The sequence below is a fragment of the Haliotis asinina genome, chromosome 9 (genome assembly GCF_037392515.1).
Source record: "Haliotis asinina isolate JCU_RB_2024 chromosome 9, JCU_Hal_asi_v2, whole genome shotgun sequence".
NCBI classification, from domain to species: Eukaryota; Metazoa; Mollusca; class Gastropoda; order Lepetellida; family Haliotidae; genus Haliotis; species Haliotis asinina.
The window spans coordinates 42,060,400-42,077,542 of NC_090288.1; the positions used below are offsets into that span (position 1 = coordinate 42,060,400).

Consider the following 17,143-nt stretch of genomic DNA (forward strand, 5'->3'; position numbering starts at 1 on the left):
GGAATTGAGAATATCATTTTAGTGAAAACATATTAATTGAAAATGATGTTATGATTGTGTAGCACCAGGAGCATGCTTACTGATCTGAAACAGAAGAATTGATGTATGAATTTGTTATGTCTCTGCCACTAAATATTATGATGTCGCCAGATTGAGGACATGAGGCACGACCCCGCTCACGACTCCCTGATAACGCTATGTTCTCTGAAGGAGCTGATGCAGATACAGATCTGGAGCCTCCCCGACCTGGCTTTGATGCATGAGGTCTACTGCGCTCTGGACCTCGCACACTACGCAAGAATTGTAAGACCAAATATCTAACTTCATATCTCAACAGTCCTGTCTTAAGACGATAAACAATGTATTAACATTAGTGATACAGATTTTAGATCAGTCAGTTGTTATACGAAACCACTTGTGATGACAGTCATATGTTGATTGTTGTTATTTGCCTTAATAATGTTTTACATGTAAATAATCTTCCCTGTTTAGACTGGTGCAGAAGATTAACATTACCGGTTACAGTAAGGGCAGATAACCATTGTAACCATTGTAACCATTGTTCTCAGTCAGCAAGTATAAGATAAGAAAATCACGCTGTGTAGCAGGCTAAGTTCATATACTACTCAACTGAAATCAGGCATCTGAATATTTTCATAATTACGACTACAGTTAATTTATGGCTGTGAGTATATCAATATTCTACCTTCCAGTTGGATGTTCCTTAAAATATTTTCAACAGTATAATATACAGGATATTTAGATTTCTGTGAACTGACCTCACGTTAAAAGAACAAAAGAAGTTGTATATCCATAAATCATGGTCCTCACTCCTCACATTTAGTATGAAACTATTTTCTCAGTATTGTGGAGCATTCTGTTATGTGTCCCTGTCTCTCTCTCCTCAGAACATGACGTTCTTGACTGGCCACAAAAGTGGTTGTGTTAACGACTACACCTTGACACCAGCTGAGGATCTGGGCATGTACAAAGCCAAAGGTGATTGTGTGGTTGCATTCTCATGACAAGGGGGATGATGAGGTCTTGAAGTTAAAAAACCAAACTCCGGGTTCAGTTCACCTGTGTTAGAACATGTAAATCATTCACTCGCTCTTGTCAAGTGTAGTTTTAAAATGTCAGTGACACACAGTTCTGCCCAGAAAGATGAATGCTATAGTGTGTGGATGGCTGACTTTTTGTGCTGACTTTAGGTGCCTCACTCTGACAGTGTGGGTTTGTGTCCTGGATGGGATTAAAGGTACTGGAATCTGTACTTTACTGAGAAAGCTTAGTCCCAAATACATCATGTGTTACATTTGACCAGTTTCTAAAATGTGATTGTGTATTCATTGTCATAGATGTTTTTTTTCCAGCCATATCACATAGGGTGAAAGTTTTGTTTGAATATCATTTGACTGTGTGACTTGTTTCTTCAGCTGTCCCTGAATTTTCGGAGGCTGTAGACATCTACAAGCGTCCCGAACACAATGAAGCCATCATTGCTCTAGATGCCTGCCAGACCATGAAGATATTCTGTTCGTGCAGGTACTAACGAAGTCCAACTTAAGCCTTGGAAAAAATATGACATTTAGTTTAGTTATGTTTTTCTCTCACTAACAATGTATCTGTTTGCTGTTATATTTCTTATTCCACAAATGGTACATCTAGATGAAGGCCTGGAAATATTTGATTCTGACAAACCAGTGATTGATATCATGAGCAATACCCATGCCTTAATCTGGGTTCTACTGAAAAGATCAACTTTTTCAAGGAGTTTAAGCTCCTGATCCATATACCAGTATTTACTGTATGTGACCTGCCTTGTCCTCTGTCCTCAAGGGTTACCTTTTATCTAACAAATGTCATTTGGCTCTACGTGAGCTTTGTGATGGGATTTTTACGTCTATTTTCTTGTTTCCAGTGATGAGGGTGCTGTCAAGATCTGGGATGAGTTCAGGGTTCTGCTGACGGAGATTACACTGGACAGTTCACTCAGTGCGGCCTGCTTCCTCAACGACTGTGGGGATATGGTAGTGGGCTTCAAGAAACACATGTTTTACATCGACCATACTAAAGGTAGGTGGCAGCCATTGGAAAATGGCAATGAGGTGAAATCTTATTTTGTAATGTTGCATTCAGGATTATTGGACTTGTGTAGCAATGTACATGCATGCGCCTGTGTTTGTGTCTGTTTAGCTGCTCAGGGCCTATTGAATAATGGTAGACCACTCATGTATAATATATTGACTAAGAAAACAAACATGCATACACACATGGTGACTGAAGAGGACCAGGTGGTCAGACTCTTTGATTAGGTTGACACATGTTGTCGAATCCCAGTTGCATAGATTGATCATCATACTGTTGAACACTAGACTGTCTGGTCCAGACTCATTTGTTTACAGACTGCCTCCATATAGTTGAAAAATTGCTGACTGCATTCAACAACCAACCACCAACAACCAAATCTCTTCGCCCCCATAATGCCTATTGCCAGAGGAGTACATGTACCGTCTATCAACATCTTTTGGTTTGACATGTCAGGGGACTTTGAAACAACCTTACTCTAAGTAGATGTGTTGTCACTGAAACCAGATGTTCCCTGAAGCACATCTTTACAATGAAATATATGTGAAAGAATAAATAATTGTGTTGAACATATTTATTTAGGAATGTATTTGTTTCAGTTTGCCCGTCTCTGACTCCTCCAGAAACAGAACCAGACACGTTTGATCAAGGTGGGTGACCTGTCTGTGAACAATATTTACAAGATAGATGTATGTTCATCTAAATTGGTAAAGAACTATATGTCATCTGACAAGCCATGCCGTATGCAGAAACATTTGTGGCGTATACTGAACAGCATAGAAATGCAAGTTTTGAAAAAATGAAATCTCATAAAAGTGAATGTTCATGTTTATGTCTTTTATTTTAAAACTTTAAAAACAAACCGAAAGAGAACTGTGTTTCTTTTTGCTGTTCAGTATAGTTCAATAACTGTTGATTATAACACTCGACTTTTACACAGTGACAAAGAACTCAATGAGACCAACATATCCAGTTAGTCATGTGTCCAACAAGGGTGTTTTGGGCTGTTTTACCATAGTTTTAAAATCTCAAAAAGAGAACTGCAACAGAAATGTCAATACAATTTTTCTGAATATGTCAAAAGCAAGTTAGATAATATGAAATCAGACTGTCTACCTAAACCATGTACCACAAAGTGCTTTTAGTGCTGAATGTTCATAACTTAATTGACATAGGGATAGGATAGTTGTGCTGTGTAGCGTCTGTGGAAAAGGAATTCTTATAAATTATTATCAGTAGGTGTTTAGAAATAAATTACATGTACAGTAGCTGAAAATTAAGCATTTGAAACCTAACTCTTTGAATACGTTTCCAGTGTCAATTTATCTGTATAATCTATGGGTAACTTGGATCTATACTGAATATTAATGTCTTGTCTTTAATTAGGATTAGTTAATGGTTGGATGTTGTTCCAGCTCTGTGTACATAACTGGAGAATATCTCAGCACATGTAGTCAAGGGGAGACAATTCTTACAGGACTTAAAGTTTACGAAGGCAATCTTCTATGTTTGTCTCATATTGTGTGTGACAGTGTTCAGATGAGTGTAGAGGACAATATTCCGACATTATTCCTGCCTGGCTGTTCATTGCAGAGTCGTTTGTGTATGAAGATCCTGCCGTTATGTACGAGGGAGCTATGTGTAACCCTGACCCTATTACTCTCGCTAACTATCTGGTGAGTAACAGAGTAATTGGTTGGTTAGTTGGTTTGCTGTTTAATGCCACACTCAACAATATTCCAGCTGTGCAGTGGTAGTCTGCAAATAAGCACATCTGAACCAGACATTCTAGTGTTCAGCATCATGTGCATTTTTCGATGCCATTGTGATTTGATGACATGTCAACCTAGTCAGCAACTCACTCTTGTGACAAGCATGCATTACTGAATGATTCTAGTCCAGATCTGTATGGGTTGTAGAATAATAGGACATTTTAACCTTGATTATTTTTGTCCTTGATTATTTCATTTCCGTCAGCATCTTTTGAAATATTGATAAAAGCAGGCTAACACTTATTTCAGCATTGTTAAATCGTGTGCTACAGCAAGACACCACATGTAATTATCTGATGGTGCTGATTGTTTCAGGTGCCGTATGAGCTGGAGTTCTCTAAAGACTTCCTGGAAGGAAAGCTGCAACTTGACCCCATGAAGGCAAAGAAAGATGAGGTAGGCTGATTGGTGATGTATGTTCAGTATATATAAACACCAGAATGGGAATCTATTGAAGTGTAGAGCCATATTATCAGGGTTGTCTTTCTCCAGGGATTCACGGGACGTAAATTCCTGAGTCCATTATGCATTAAAATTAACAATGGATTCAACAATATATATACAATGAAAATTAGGAGTATGAGCCCCACAGACCCTAAAATAGGAGTGAAACAGTTGGTTCAAAAATCCCATTGCCCGACGCCCGGGACAAGTCAGTTTTCAATTCGGGCAATAAAATAATGGTATCTTACTTGTCCGTGGACTACTAGATAATTTCCACTTATGGTTTCAAACTTCAAATAATCTTGGATTTAATTTCATATCTGCTCATAATGAAGCCATTAAAGTTTGCAGTAATAATGCAGTATAGCTAGTAGAGAGTGAAATTATCACTCTTCGATAAATAGTCCAGTAAACATTCGCTTTGTGTCATAAAATCAGGACAAGTGGAATATTAGTCAGATCACTTTCTTTCTCGTTCTCAGTTACTTTCTTGAAGTGGCTTTTAAACATATTTTTGAACCCTGGAGTGAAGGTAAATCCCTGTTTCTCAAGAGCCAGCATATTCCAGCAACTATTCGACGTCTGTGTGGTAACCTAGAGTCTAAAGCATGAACTCATGGAATATTGCTAAAAGCAGCATTAAAACCATACTTATAGATAGACAACTTCCTTTTTGAAATGACTGCAGCATTTCAGTGCTGATGCCAACACCTTTATCAGGCAGTTTATGCAAGAAGATGCTAACTGTGTTATCAACTGCACTGAAATGTTGCATCCATTTTAGTAAAGAAGTTGTCTGTCCATTTCAATTGTTTCTGTTCATGATACCAGCTTGTAAATGCCACACAAAGAAAGTATATGTTGGGAAACAACAAGCATACCCTCTTCACTTCAGTCATCGTTGTCCTCTACCTGTTGTTGCATGGTTGTATTCATACCAAGCTAGCTCGTATTTCTGAGGTTACATCAGATCTATGGCTGTCATACTTTCAATGTTGTCATTGTATTATCTCTAATTCTGCAGCAGTATATTCCCAGAGCCCATTCACAGATATGCCTCTATTGGTAGTAGCATGACAAGGACAAAAGCCATTGAATGAAATGCCTTCCTGACAGAAGCAGTCATGCTGTTCCAACTACAGTCCATTTGATTTCATTTGAGACCAATGAATTGATCACAAACACAAACTCTAATAATTGAAACAAAACCAAGTTTTGCACAGTCACGTGAAATCTACAGACCAGCTCTGATGATTTTTTTTCCTACAACTACATACAACTCACTCATAAAACATAGCAAAAAGTGACAACAAAATGATAATCGTTTGCTAAACAACTTAATTATTCAGGTGTCCAAAATTGAGACAAATCATCACAGTTTATCTGTCAATTTTATGTGAACATGCAAAATTTGGTTTTGTAGCAGTTATAAGATTTTGTGTCCTAAATTCATCAGTCTCAAATGAGATCCAACAGACTATAGTTTGAAGTCTATGCTAAAGACTGGGAGTAAAAGCACATTGTTCAATATATGTTCCAGGAATCGGAGGAAGAGTCTGAATTTTCAATGGCACCTACTGAAATCTATTTCTCCCCGCCAGACACACCCAAACCCCTTTCAACCCTTGATCTCACTCTGGGGTCAGAAGTCAGTAAATATGACCTTGTCAAGCACATGGAGAAGACGATCCAGATTCTCATAGAACGAGGTGATTCATGGATTTTGATTTGTTACCATCATCTTATTGCTGTTTGATAAATAAATAATCCTTAATAAAAAGTATTTACAGACTTTTTAAGAGTGCAATAGGTGGGGAATGGGCTAGGATTTTTCGCAACTGTATGTTTTTGCATTCTTCCAGATCTACCATATTTTTCTCTGAAAGGTGTGAATCATATTCACACCTTGCCAGAAATGCATAATTTTTCAGAATATCTATATTTAAACATTCAATAGTTACCTTTGCATCTGGTGCGGAAACCAGTCACATGATTTGGTATTCGAAATGAACTCCCCACAATAATAGTATTGCAGACAATAATAGAGCTTAATTATATAATCACAAAACTGGTTCTCAGATAGCCATTTTTGACTCTGCTGTACAGATGAAAGACACATTGAGCATGACTATTTCAGCAAATGCTCCTGTGTATAGACGAGAGAAGACTCCTCAGGAGAGACCACCCAGCTCTGCCAGAGACTCTGCTGGTACACCCATAGTTACCCCCCTGCTGCTCGACACTAATGGATACTGATCATTTCATGTAGTCGCAGTCTCATTGTAATCCCCTGAATTTCGATAGTCTGTAGAATTATATAACTGATAGTAGTGACATTCACCACAGTTTCTAGTGGTGTTCCGATTAATCGATTTCATCGATGATAAATTGGTAAAAAATAGTGATCAAGGAATTGATCATGATTTCTATGATTGATCGTGATTGGTTACTAGGCATCTACATGTCTGTATAATGTATGCTAGTAAGTATTGACACTGTTTACAGTGTGAATTTCACTCATTTAATACATATGTCACAGTATGTGTATCCATCTTGTGTTATGTCAGTCAGGATCTCGTAATAAATGCAAACATTTATGCAGATAACAAGAAGCTGCCTGATTTGGAAGTTAAACTCTAACTTTTTGATTGATCATTTACCGATGATTGATTGTTTGGTAATCCAATGATCAATCAGGAAAGTTCAACCTATGCCCAAAACTAACAGTTGCCAATGGGCCACAGTTCACTGTAGCATTGCATCCATGAGATGCTGCAGAACTCTAGGAATCCTTGGGTTAAGCCACATTGTGTCTTTGGGTTTCCAGCACCATACCTGATAGTGTAGTTTGTAGATAATTGTCAAATACTTAATTGTAGCTTGGCTGATTCTAGCAGCAACTTTGGAACTCCGTTGAATAGTTTTGAACTAATGTGGCAAAAAGTGGGTAACAGGTAAGTGAGCAGTTAATGAAAGTATTTGCTCATCATGCAGTGTCCAGGTTTGATTCCACACATCTGTACAAATGTAATGATAATGAGTAAAGCTCATATTTCTCCAGGATTATTGCTGAAAGCAACATAAGACAGTGCTCACTCATAGATAACTTCTGTGACCGCTTTCAGTCCGATACACTGGATTATCTTTTTTTCAGACAATCTTTCAGATATTCTAGTCAACAGCAGCAATGAGATTTGTCTCTCTTTGTCTATTTTCAAGATGTGCCAGGGTATTACAGATGTTACAGTTTCATCTTGTTTGAGAAGTGTTTCATTGTTTTGATGGCTTAACACTGCTTACAACACAGATTTTATTATCTTGATCTATTGTAGACACTCTACTGTAGTCATTTTCTTTTTAACATTTCTTGTTCACCAGATTTATTCTAGTCATAGAGATGTTGTTGTCATTTATTGTAGCTACAGTGGGACTTCTACACACGTTTACTCATTTTAGACATTGTATATAAAGATATATATAGTAACAGTTCTCATCATAGATGAAGAGATATCAGATAGTAAATAATTTTTGACAAATTAAGTTGGATGTTGAGGGCATGATTGTTTAAGCGTCAAGAGGAATTGGCAGTAAAAATACAGTGATAGAATGATTTTTAAAGTGTGTTACAAAAACAGCTATCTAAATTGAACTTAAAAGTGGCATATGGCCCTGTTTTGGAGGGTTTAATTCACCTTGAAAGTTGTCATCGTCCAGGTGACGTCAACACAAGAGACAACTATTGCATCATTTTCTTAAAGTATTTTTTGAAACATTTCTGAAGGACCTTGAAATTTCTTTTATAATGCCAGCCCTTTTTAAAATTCACTGACCTTGGGCCACAGGACTGGTGTCAACTTCAAACACTGGTGTCTATGCTAAACAGTGCCAGGATGTCTCAGTGGCAGGCACTGTTAAGACAGTATTCATCTGGACCAGCAAAGTGTGACACTCACAAAAAACTTATTAATGTAGTAAAATCACTCAAGGTAACAGTGTCACTTTACATGCACTACATATCAGAGTTGGGGAAGAATAACTCTGTTTATTATTTGTGTGTATTCTGATCTGTGTACAGTTTTTGGTTCATTCAGGATGTATTTTCAGGCAAAAAGAAGAAGCATCGGAGAAGAAAAAGAACAATAGTTGTCAGTGATGAAGAGACAGACAAGGAGGAAAAGACAAGGGAGATAACGCCAATTGAGTTCCCTGTATTTGGCAGCTCCCCTGGCCCCACCCCCTCCCCATCCACACCCTCCACACCCCTGTCTGCAAGTGGCGCTGAAGATTCAGAGGTGAGAGTGCTTTTGAAACAAGATGTTGTTCAGAATTTGCTGTGGTAAAGGTATTATATTAATCTGTGTGTGTCTGTTTTAGATAGCAAAAGAATATGTTGTCTGAAAAAAATGAATGCACAAAAGTCTATTTGCATATGCCAACAAACAACATGTGACCAATAATTCACCTGTCAGAATGATTATCTGGTCAAAACTGAAATTTAAGAGAATTGCAAACAAGTTCTTTGCCTAGACTGCATTTTAAGTCCAACTTTCTGAAGGTCTTTTGCTCCATTGCTATGACTAATTGGGTTGAAGTCTGCAGATAGTGGTCTCCTGTTTTATGTAGCCGTCAGTGGCCCAGACAAGATTAGATTATGCATTTATGTCCATACAGAGGAAGAGTGGTCCTTGACAACCTACATAAGAATTATAATGGCTTTCACCTTGTCATTGCCACAGCTGGTCATGACACTATGATTTGAATTCATTAGCAAAAAACCTGCCCTGGACTAATCTGATCTTCAGTCCAATTCTGATGTGCCTGCTCCTCTTTGACCAGAGACCAGCCTCATAGAAATCATTATTCACTAAGGTGCCATCAGATGTTAACATCATTGGCATTCCTCAGGTCATTTCTGAGTGACCTCTATTAGCAAGATGACCCTGTATACCGAGTGAGTAAGTGACCTATACGTATTGTGACCTCTGTTGGTTCAGGGTGAAGGCCAAGTCCGAGACACGTCAAGACCAGATGTTGACCCTGCTTTGACACATGAACAGAAGCTACAAGGTGAGTTATACAGGCACAGTGACAACATCCTCCTCTACATTCTACCAGTGTTAAGTCAAATACTAGCTCAGAGATTTGGGGATGTGTCTGGATTAACACACCCTCGATATCTTCAGGGTATACATTAAGGTAAGTCTCCACTATACCCTGGATGCATCTACGGCTTGGCCTGAAAAATTTATTACCTCCCTTTGCTGGCTCCACTTTCTCACAGTAGCCAATTAGCTACGCTGCTGTTACAACTGAACTTGCCAGTGTCAAAGAAGATAGCGGTCGCAGCTGCGAAGGTTCGTTTGCAGTGTGACTAACATTTGGGGAAATCATACAGACACATTGATAGGTCTGAAAATTAAAGAAAATACATGCAAGAACACTTGGTAGGATGAAACGCCAGCCAAGGGAGGTAATAAATTTATAAGGCTTAGCCATAGATACATCCACTGTGTAGTGGAGATTCATTGGAACGTATTCCCTGGAGATATCGAGGATGGGATTAACATTGTAACACAACAATATCAAAGAAATAAAAAAAACTTTAATCTTCAATGCTGCATGTGTGTTGTTAAGTGTTCATAATCTGAGAGATGGTTTATGAAATCATTTCATAATTGCTGTTATTTGTTGAATTATTATAAGGTGTGCATGCCAAATTGATTGTGACAGAGGTTCGTAGTTGCAGTGTGAGCTCACTAAAACTTGAATATAAACCTCATGCACAAAAAGTTATCATATACACCTCTGTTCAAATGATCAAAGTAAAACATGTTTGCCTTTTGCATGAAGTAATTTTCATAACCTCTGTGATATTCTTATAGCTCTTATAAAGCCAAGAGTCGATGAAATTTTGCCACCTCCACCTCCAAATGATCCCTGGGCGAAACTGGTTAAACTTTTTGGTAATAAATATACCAGATAGACAGTTATAGAGAGAGTAGACCCTTTTGTTTGAAGAGTTCTGTAGCAGGATTTTGAGTCATAGTTATGTGTAGCAACAGTAGATACTCAGTTGTGTAGATACAGTAAGCTGTAATTATTTGTAGAAAGTAAAAAACTAATCGGTGCCCTGTTTCATAAAATTCTCATAAGCTTAAGATCTCCTCACTTTTCTTGTAGCATTCATACCTTATATACTGTAAAATAGGAGATGTGAAAGCTACGAGAAAAATTACGAGATCTTAGGCTTGAGAACTTTGTGAAACAGGGCACAGATCACTGATGACAGAAGGACTAGACATGTGCTTTGGTCACAAGTTCCTGTCTTTCATAATATACAAGGTGTTCCATAATTCCCTTGCTGAGTTGCCTCCCTTGCACAAACCAGGACTCAATGATTGTTGGTCTGAATCCTGTTCTCCCAAATTCATACAGAATTGCTTCCCTTGCACAAACCAGGAACCTATCATTGTTAGTTGAAATACTGGTTCACCCCAATTATGCAGAATTACTCAGTTCAGGAACTGAAAAGGTTATTCAACTCCTGCAGTGGTAGACAACAACTGACATTACAACATGGAGTATGTGAGGGTGGTTTCCTAACAACATTCTCAGAGTGTTTTATCTAACCATTGTAGGTTTGTATCAGCACTGCCGTACAGTCTATTGCCATTACTGATACATTTCCAGGTTTCGTGTCATCCAGCATGTTTGTTGTAGCATATGACCACTGCCATTTAGGAATACCATTAACATGTGTTATCATTAACAAAACATTACATGTGCCTGTATGTATAGCATGTTAAATATGTAGTGGCATTTCTACTTTTCTTTGTTTTTTTGTTATTTAGAAAACTGACAGATATTTGACAAAACTCTTTAATTGTTCACATTAATTCCTCCTTGAGCAATATTAACAAGTTATAACAATAGAAATATGCTTTTTATTCTTTCATGTGAATTAATTTACATTGATCACATTCTTTTTATTTTTTTCTGCCATTTTTAGCTGAGCCTAAAACAACTAAAGCTGACAAGGGTAAAATAGGTTAGCTGCAGTTGTCAGTTGTAGCAGATATGTGTTGTGTTGCTGATTTATTGCATGTTCCTTGTCAAAAGCTGCAAGCGCAATTAAATATCAATTAACTGATTTTCAGTTATGTGCAGTTGATTGCTTTAGATATCTGATAATACCAACATTAATTTGTGCAGTTTTTGCATTTTGCCTGTGAATGCATTGTATGCTTGTCTGTATTTTGTCAATGATTAATTTCTAGCTTACCTGACAAAAAGACAGGAGAGTTTGTGTCATGGCCTACTTGTTCATAATCGAGTCCATTTATTGTTTAAGGTTTTCATAACAAGTTAATTTTATTGATGCACACTGGTCGCACTCTTGACTCTTTTCAATTTTTTAATTTTTTATTTGTCATAGTAAGCTGTATGTTTTGTAGTCACTAGACAGATAGCTGGCATTTGGCATGTGTGTTTCATCTTGTGTTGACATCAATTCTTAATGAAATCTATAGAAGATGTGAATTGGTTCAGGGTATCATAATAGAATGGAGATATATTACCCTTGCTAACAGAGGATGAGATGACGTGTTTGCATAGGAATATCAATACTGTTGACTAAGTTATGATCCAGGAGGGCTGACTTACCTTGATGTAAATAATCTTAGAAAATGGATAATATGAAGCTGTTCTATTTTCCTCCCCATTTCTAAAACAAAACTGCCATGAGCATTAGTTAACCAACTCTGTTAAAATGTGTCTATTTGTTATTAATGTGTAAAACAGTTGAAAAAGCTGCCCTCTCCAAATGGCATTAAATCCAATACTACGATATACAGAGAGGCCTCTACAATATCATCCTCAATCTCTCCAGGGTATACGTTCCGATAAGTCTCCACTATACCCTGGATACATCTAATTTTATTACCTCCCTTTGCTGGCTCCGCATTCTCACAGTAGCCAATCAGCTAGACCGCCGTTATGGCCGAGCTTGCCAGTATCAGCTAAGGTAGTGGTCGCAACTGCGAAGGTGTGCGAAGGATTTTTTTTTAAATCATACAGACAAACTTATAGGTCCTAAACTTTAAAAACATATAAGCAAGGAATCCTTTTACTTCTTTCAGAGAACCTCTGCATGGTTTGCGTTGCCAAGCTTAATTGGATAGATAATTTAAAAAGCGAAAGTGAGTTGTGATTGGTTCGCTCAACTTTTCAGCATATACACCTGATAGGATAAAAAGCCAGCCAAGGGAGGTATTACATTTATCGGGCAGAGCCGTAGATGCTTCCAGGCTATAGTGTAGACTTGTCGTAACGTATACCCTGGAGATATCAAGGATAGTACAGTATATGCCAGTAACACTCTATATGGATATCCCCTGCTAGTGTCAAGGCCAGTGATGATGAAGGAGGTGAAGAAGGAGGAGGCAGAGGAGGAGGGTCTCAAGTTTTCCCCCCAGGCTAAATTCAACCTAGGTGACATGAAGGTGGACATCAAGAGCCTTCTGAAGGAGAAACGTAAGAAAGTGAAGGTCAAGGAGGCTGACCACACCCATGTCAAGTCAGAGCAGACTGAAACTGTCAGGGTGAGTCGGGTAGTTGGCATGAGGGATTGTTTCACGGGTAGATTTAAAAAGATATGTTTTTCATCTTTGACTTGTAGTTTAAAATCTCAAGTATTCAAGCTACATGATCATGGCTTGTAATTAACTGTTTGATATTTGGAGCATGCCTGTCACTGTTTGGGTACACTAAGACACAGCTGACAATGACACCAACCCATTTGTTGTTCTAGTTGCCTCTTACCACATGCCTTCACAGACCTGGATTTGATTCTACATGGGTTCAATGTGTGAAGCACATTTCTTGTGTGCCCCTTTGTGGTATTACAGGAATGTTGATAAAAATGGCATAAAGCCTCATTCAAAGTTATGTAGTATTCTGTTGTTACTTATGTAAAAGTAGTTCTTGTATAAAGTGTATTCAGCACTGAAGAGAAAATAGAAATCTAAGAAATAAATAGAAAATAGAATAAACAATAAATATAGATGCAAGGTACTGGTGAAGCTTTTCAGAATCCTAATTTGTCAAGGAAAGTCAAGTGAAGATTTAGCCCTTGCTGCGTATGTCAATGTTCTGTATTTGGTGATTGAAGAAACATCATCAGTGTTTATGGGGCACTGTGGTAGCCTCTTGGATTTAGTGTTTGTTTATCATGATGATGATAGTGTACTGTAAGTTAAGCCTGTTTCTCGTTTCCTTATGTTACATGTTGCTGAAATATTTCTAAAACCATCATCCAACCATTCTCACTCACCAATTACTGTTCGTGTGTGTTTGTGTTTTTTCTTTATTGCAATATTTGTTCTTCTAGGAGAAGCCCAAACGGCAAATTCAAAAGAAGAAAGCAGCTATTACAAGAAAGATGCCCAAAAGAGGTCAGAAAAGTGCTGTCAGTGACACAGAAAAACTGGAACAGACAGAGGTGAAGGACAACCAAGAGAAGGTAATCCATTCACTGTTATTGACAGCTGCTCAAGAAAGTGCACGTTGAGGTTTTATGGCCAGATGATGTGTGCTTGCTCTTGTTAAAGACACATGGAGAGTTGCAATGAAATTTTCTATTTTTACATTTAAAGCAAACACTCACACTGCTATGGTCATTTTAATGAGTTTTCTTTGTAGGATTTTATTAACAGTCATAATGGTAATGATTTGATTAATTAGATCAGCAGTATAAAATTAATAAATTCATTTGTGAAGATGATAATTATCTATATGTAATATCAGTGGTACTTTGATCCTGCTTTCTGAAACACAATGAAAACCAACCTTTTACTAAACAAGATATGTTTTTCTGCTCTCAGTTCCATTTCCAACCAGTCAGATGTTATTTGAACTCATACAACAAAACTGATTTATATCACTCCTAAATACCCAGAACAACTTAATTTGATTCTGGTGTCCATTCGCAAAATATGACCTAAATGAGTGTTTTTTTCAAGGTGTTTCAGCCAATTTGTAAAGCTATGAACATATTAACTGCACATGCTTGTAGATGAATTCTGAATGAAGTTTGAAGCTTGGCTTGCAATATGTGAATTTGAATTTGAAATGTAGTTTCATGTTCCTACCCCCTAAGGAATTTCTCATGGTAAAGGGTTTGTTGTTCAATATCTGCACTGTATGAACCCCTCAGAGGGAAGAACCCCCAGCGCAACCAGGGGCAGTAGAGATGCCACAATCACCAGAAACAAAGTCACCTCCAGAAGTGGATGGAGCATTAAAGAAGAAGGAAGAAGAGAAACCTTATGTCTTAGAAGCTGACTACAGACCTGACCAAGTACCCCAGGTAGAGGTCAGTGAGCCAGATGGACACTTGGTGCCAGATGTACCATCAGTGCCAGGTCTTCCCTCATTGCCAGATCTACCCTCAGTACCAGGTCTCCCATCAGTGCCAGATCTACCTTCAGTGCCAAGTCTCCAGGAGAGAAGCCAATCAAGGGAGAGACTGAAATCTGGCAAAGTGAGGAAACATCTTTCCTTTCTTGGTGAAGCAAGTCTCCCGCGTGGTGACAGATCAGGGGAGGTCACTCTAGATAGTTTGAGTGATGGTGAAGATAGATCTGTTGAGTTGGGACAGGTAACAAATAAATGACCCAATCATCTGTGTCTGGTTCCTTTGACTTTAGCTCCTACACATCACTCTGAGAATCTGTACTGTTTGTCCAAGCCTTGTGTGTAAACAGACTTGTTGAAATATTCTGTATATTTCTTTCTGTCTATTTTGTCTCAACTATTTTGTGTTTGTTTATTTCTACTCTAGTTTTCCTCTTGCAAAATAGATTAACTTCATGCGTATAATGACTGTGTTGCTTTGTTTTAAAAGAGTATATTACATATTTTGAGAAAAAAAGTACCAGTAGTATTATAAGTTTGTAGGAAACTGTTTAAAAGCGAATCATGCTTATATTGAACCATTTCTGGCATTTTAACTGTAAACATGTAAACATAGTACCAAATATTTAGAATTAAATTTACTAGTAATACAATTAATTTGTCATTCTTTCTGTTAGTTTTAACTTGCTTTGTCACAATGTTTAAATCTCAAAATCAAATGTTCACAATTCTAGTAGTTTCCAAAGAAACTGATACAAACCAAACAAAGTTTGATATCCTTCCATCATTTTATTTTCAGGTGAGACAAGAAATGTTTCATGGAAGAGGTGAGTCTACCAGCATTTACTGTATTTGCCTGAATATAGTGCTGTCTCTTCTTGTCTGACTCTTTTGATATATTTAGGACATATGTAGATGGTACATTCTAATCAAATGTGGATTTGTTATTCCAATAGTGTTTTGTGCGAATACTTGCCAAGCCCTCAATTCAAGTAGATGTTACATGGTCATAAGGCACACTGCTCAGTCTAAAAAGGATGTAATGTTCTTGAGGCAATCAGATATCAGCTTTGAACAATGATTCAACTTTCTTTCTGATTTCTTTTCAGTCAGATTTTGTAATTTGTTTTAAAAAAAAAAGAAGGGAAATTAGGCCCCATAGAATATATACATTACTTTATGGAACTCATTTGCGAAGACACCAGGTAAAATGTTCGCATTGTACAAATTTTTAGAATTATAGAAAGGCTCAAAGTTTTTAATTTTCATTCAGAACTGGCCATTTAATTTATTAAGGAACAGATATCAGGTATGCTTTGCTGAAAGCATACCTCACTCATACTGTGACTTTACAAACTGACTGGCTGATTAGAAATGTGAAGCACAACCTAACATGTTTAGACAGTAATTTTCATGGAGCTATGTGACATTTGCTTCATGCTGATTGGCTGTTTCAAGACAATTGTTCCACTGTTGCATAGTGGTTCCAATGTACCCACAACAAGTTTCCATACTGACATTGTCTCGTATAGTTGATGATGGTGCCTCCCATTGATTGTGATGTTACTTATGTTATGCGATGTTGTTCCCAGTAACATGACCACTTAAGAGAATGCAGCTTTCATATGTAGAATATCAAGAAATTAGATAAATTATAAACTGTAAACAAAATTGTAATTATTGTCAGAATTGTGGGGATTTCGTACCCCTTAGCATGCCAGGTAAACTGCACTTCAGTTCATGTTCCCTGATATTTTTAACTCATTTGTCACATATTTGTCTGATTTTTGGAAAACTGTTTCATTTTGTCAACGTTATTTGCTTGTTTAGTGATTGGATGATTTCATTTAGTTGAGGGCCTAACACAAAATAATGTCCACAGCTAAATCAGTTGAAACTTAAGCTGAATTTGGAAAGTGGACTGTTATAATACCACTTAATCCATCTATTTTGACGGACATATTAACTGCTCAAGGAATTATTAAAACAAAGTCAGTCCATTTTCACAATCAACACAAAACACAGCTGACATCATTAATTTGACGTCACTGTGTTCACTTAAGTGTTTTGTTTTTTTACATTTTGTTATGTTTTGTCTTTATTATTTGAATTTGAATTTTCTCCTTTGAAACATTTCAGCAGCCAGCATTCAGAGAATACCATCAATCAATGAAGAGACTGAGTCGATCCTGACTAGAAATCTGTCTCCACAGTTTGTCCCCCACCCCCCAGATTCCACCCATTTGTCCGACAGCTACTGTGGGCCCCCTGCATCCCCTATGACCCCAGAAACGTCTCTGGGGGAGGGGTCATTCTCGCCCCACCCTCAGCCGATAATGACACCCGAGTCTGTTAATGTTGTCCTCCCAGATGTTACCCGTGATGACGATGACCTTGACATTAGATCCTACAGTAAATTATTTCCC

General features: G+C 37.6%; 1 protein-coding gene across 1 annotated transcript in view; it reads left to right on the forward strand.

The window, feature by feature from the left end:
• LOC137296160 (uncharacterized) overlaps positions 1–17,143 on the forward strand; it is a 53,747-nt gene that overhangs the window by 15,717 nt on the left and 20,887 nt on the right. The window contains exons 14-28 of the mRNA XM_067827862.1: positions 151–303; positions 909–999; positions 1,437–1,545; positions 1,922–2,076; positions 2,688–2,738; positions 3,682–3,764; positions 4,176–4,256; positions 5,845–6,013; positions 8,409–8,596; positions 9,299–9,371; positions 12,705–12,904; positions 13,693–13,824; positions 14,518–14,961; positions 15,517–15,544; positions 16,857–17,129. Of these exons, the coding sequence (XP_067683963.1) occupies positions 151–303; positions 909–999; positions 1,437–1,545; positions 1,922–2,076; positions 2,688–2,738; positions 3,682–3,764; positions 4,176–4,256; positions 5,845–6,013; positions 8,409–8,596; positions 9,299–9,371; positions 12,705–12,904; positions 13,693–13,824; positions 14,518–14,961; positions 15,517–15,544; positions 16,857–17,129 (2,230 nt within the window). The remainder of the gene's footprint in view (positions 1–150; positions 304–908; positions 1,000–1,436; positions 1,546–1,921; positions 2,077–2,687; positions 2,739–3,681; positions 3,765–4,175; positions 4,257–5,844; positions 6,014–8,408; positions 8,597–9,298; positions 9,372–12,704; positions 12,905–13,692; positions 13,825–14,517; positions 14,962–15,516; positions 15,545–16,856; positions 17,130–17,143) is intronic.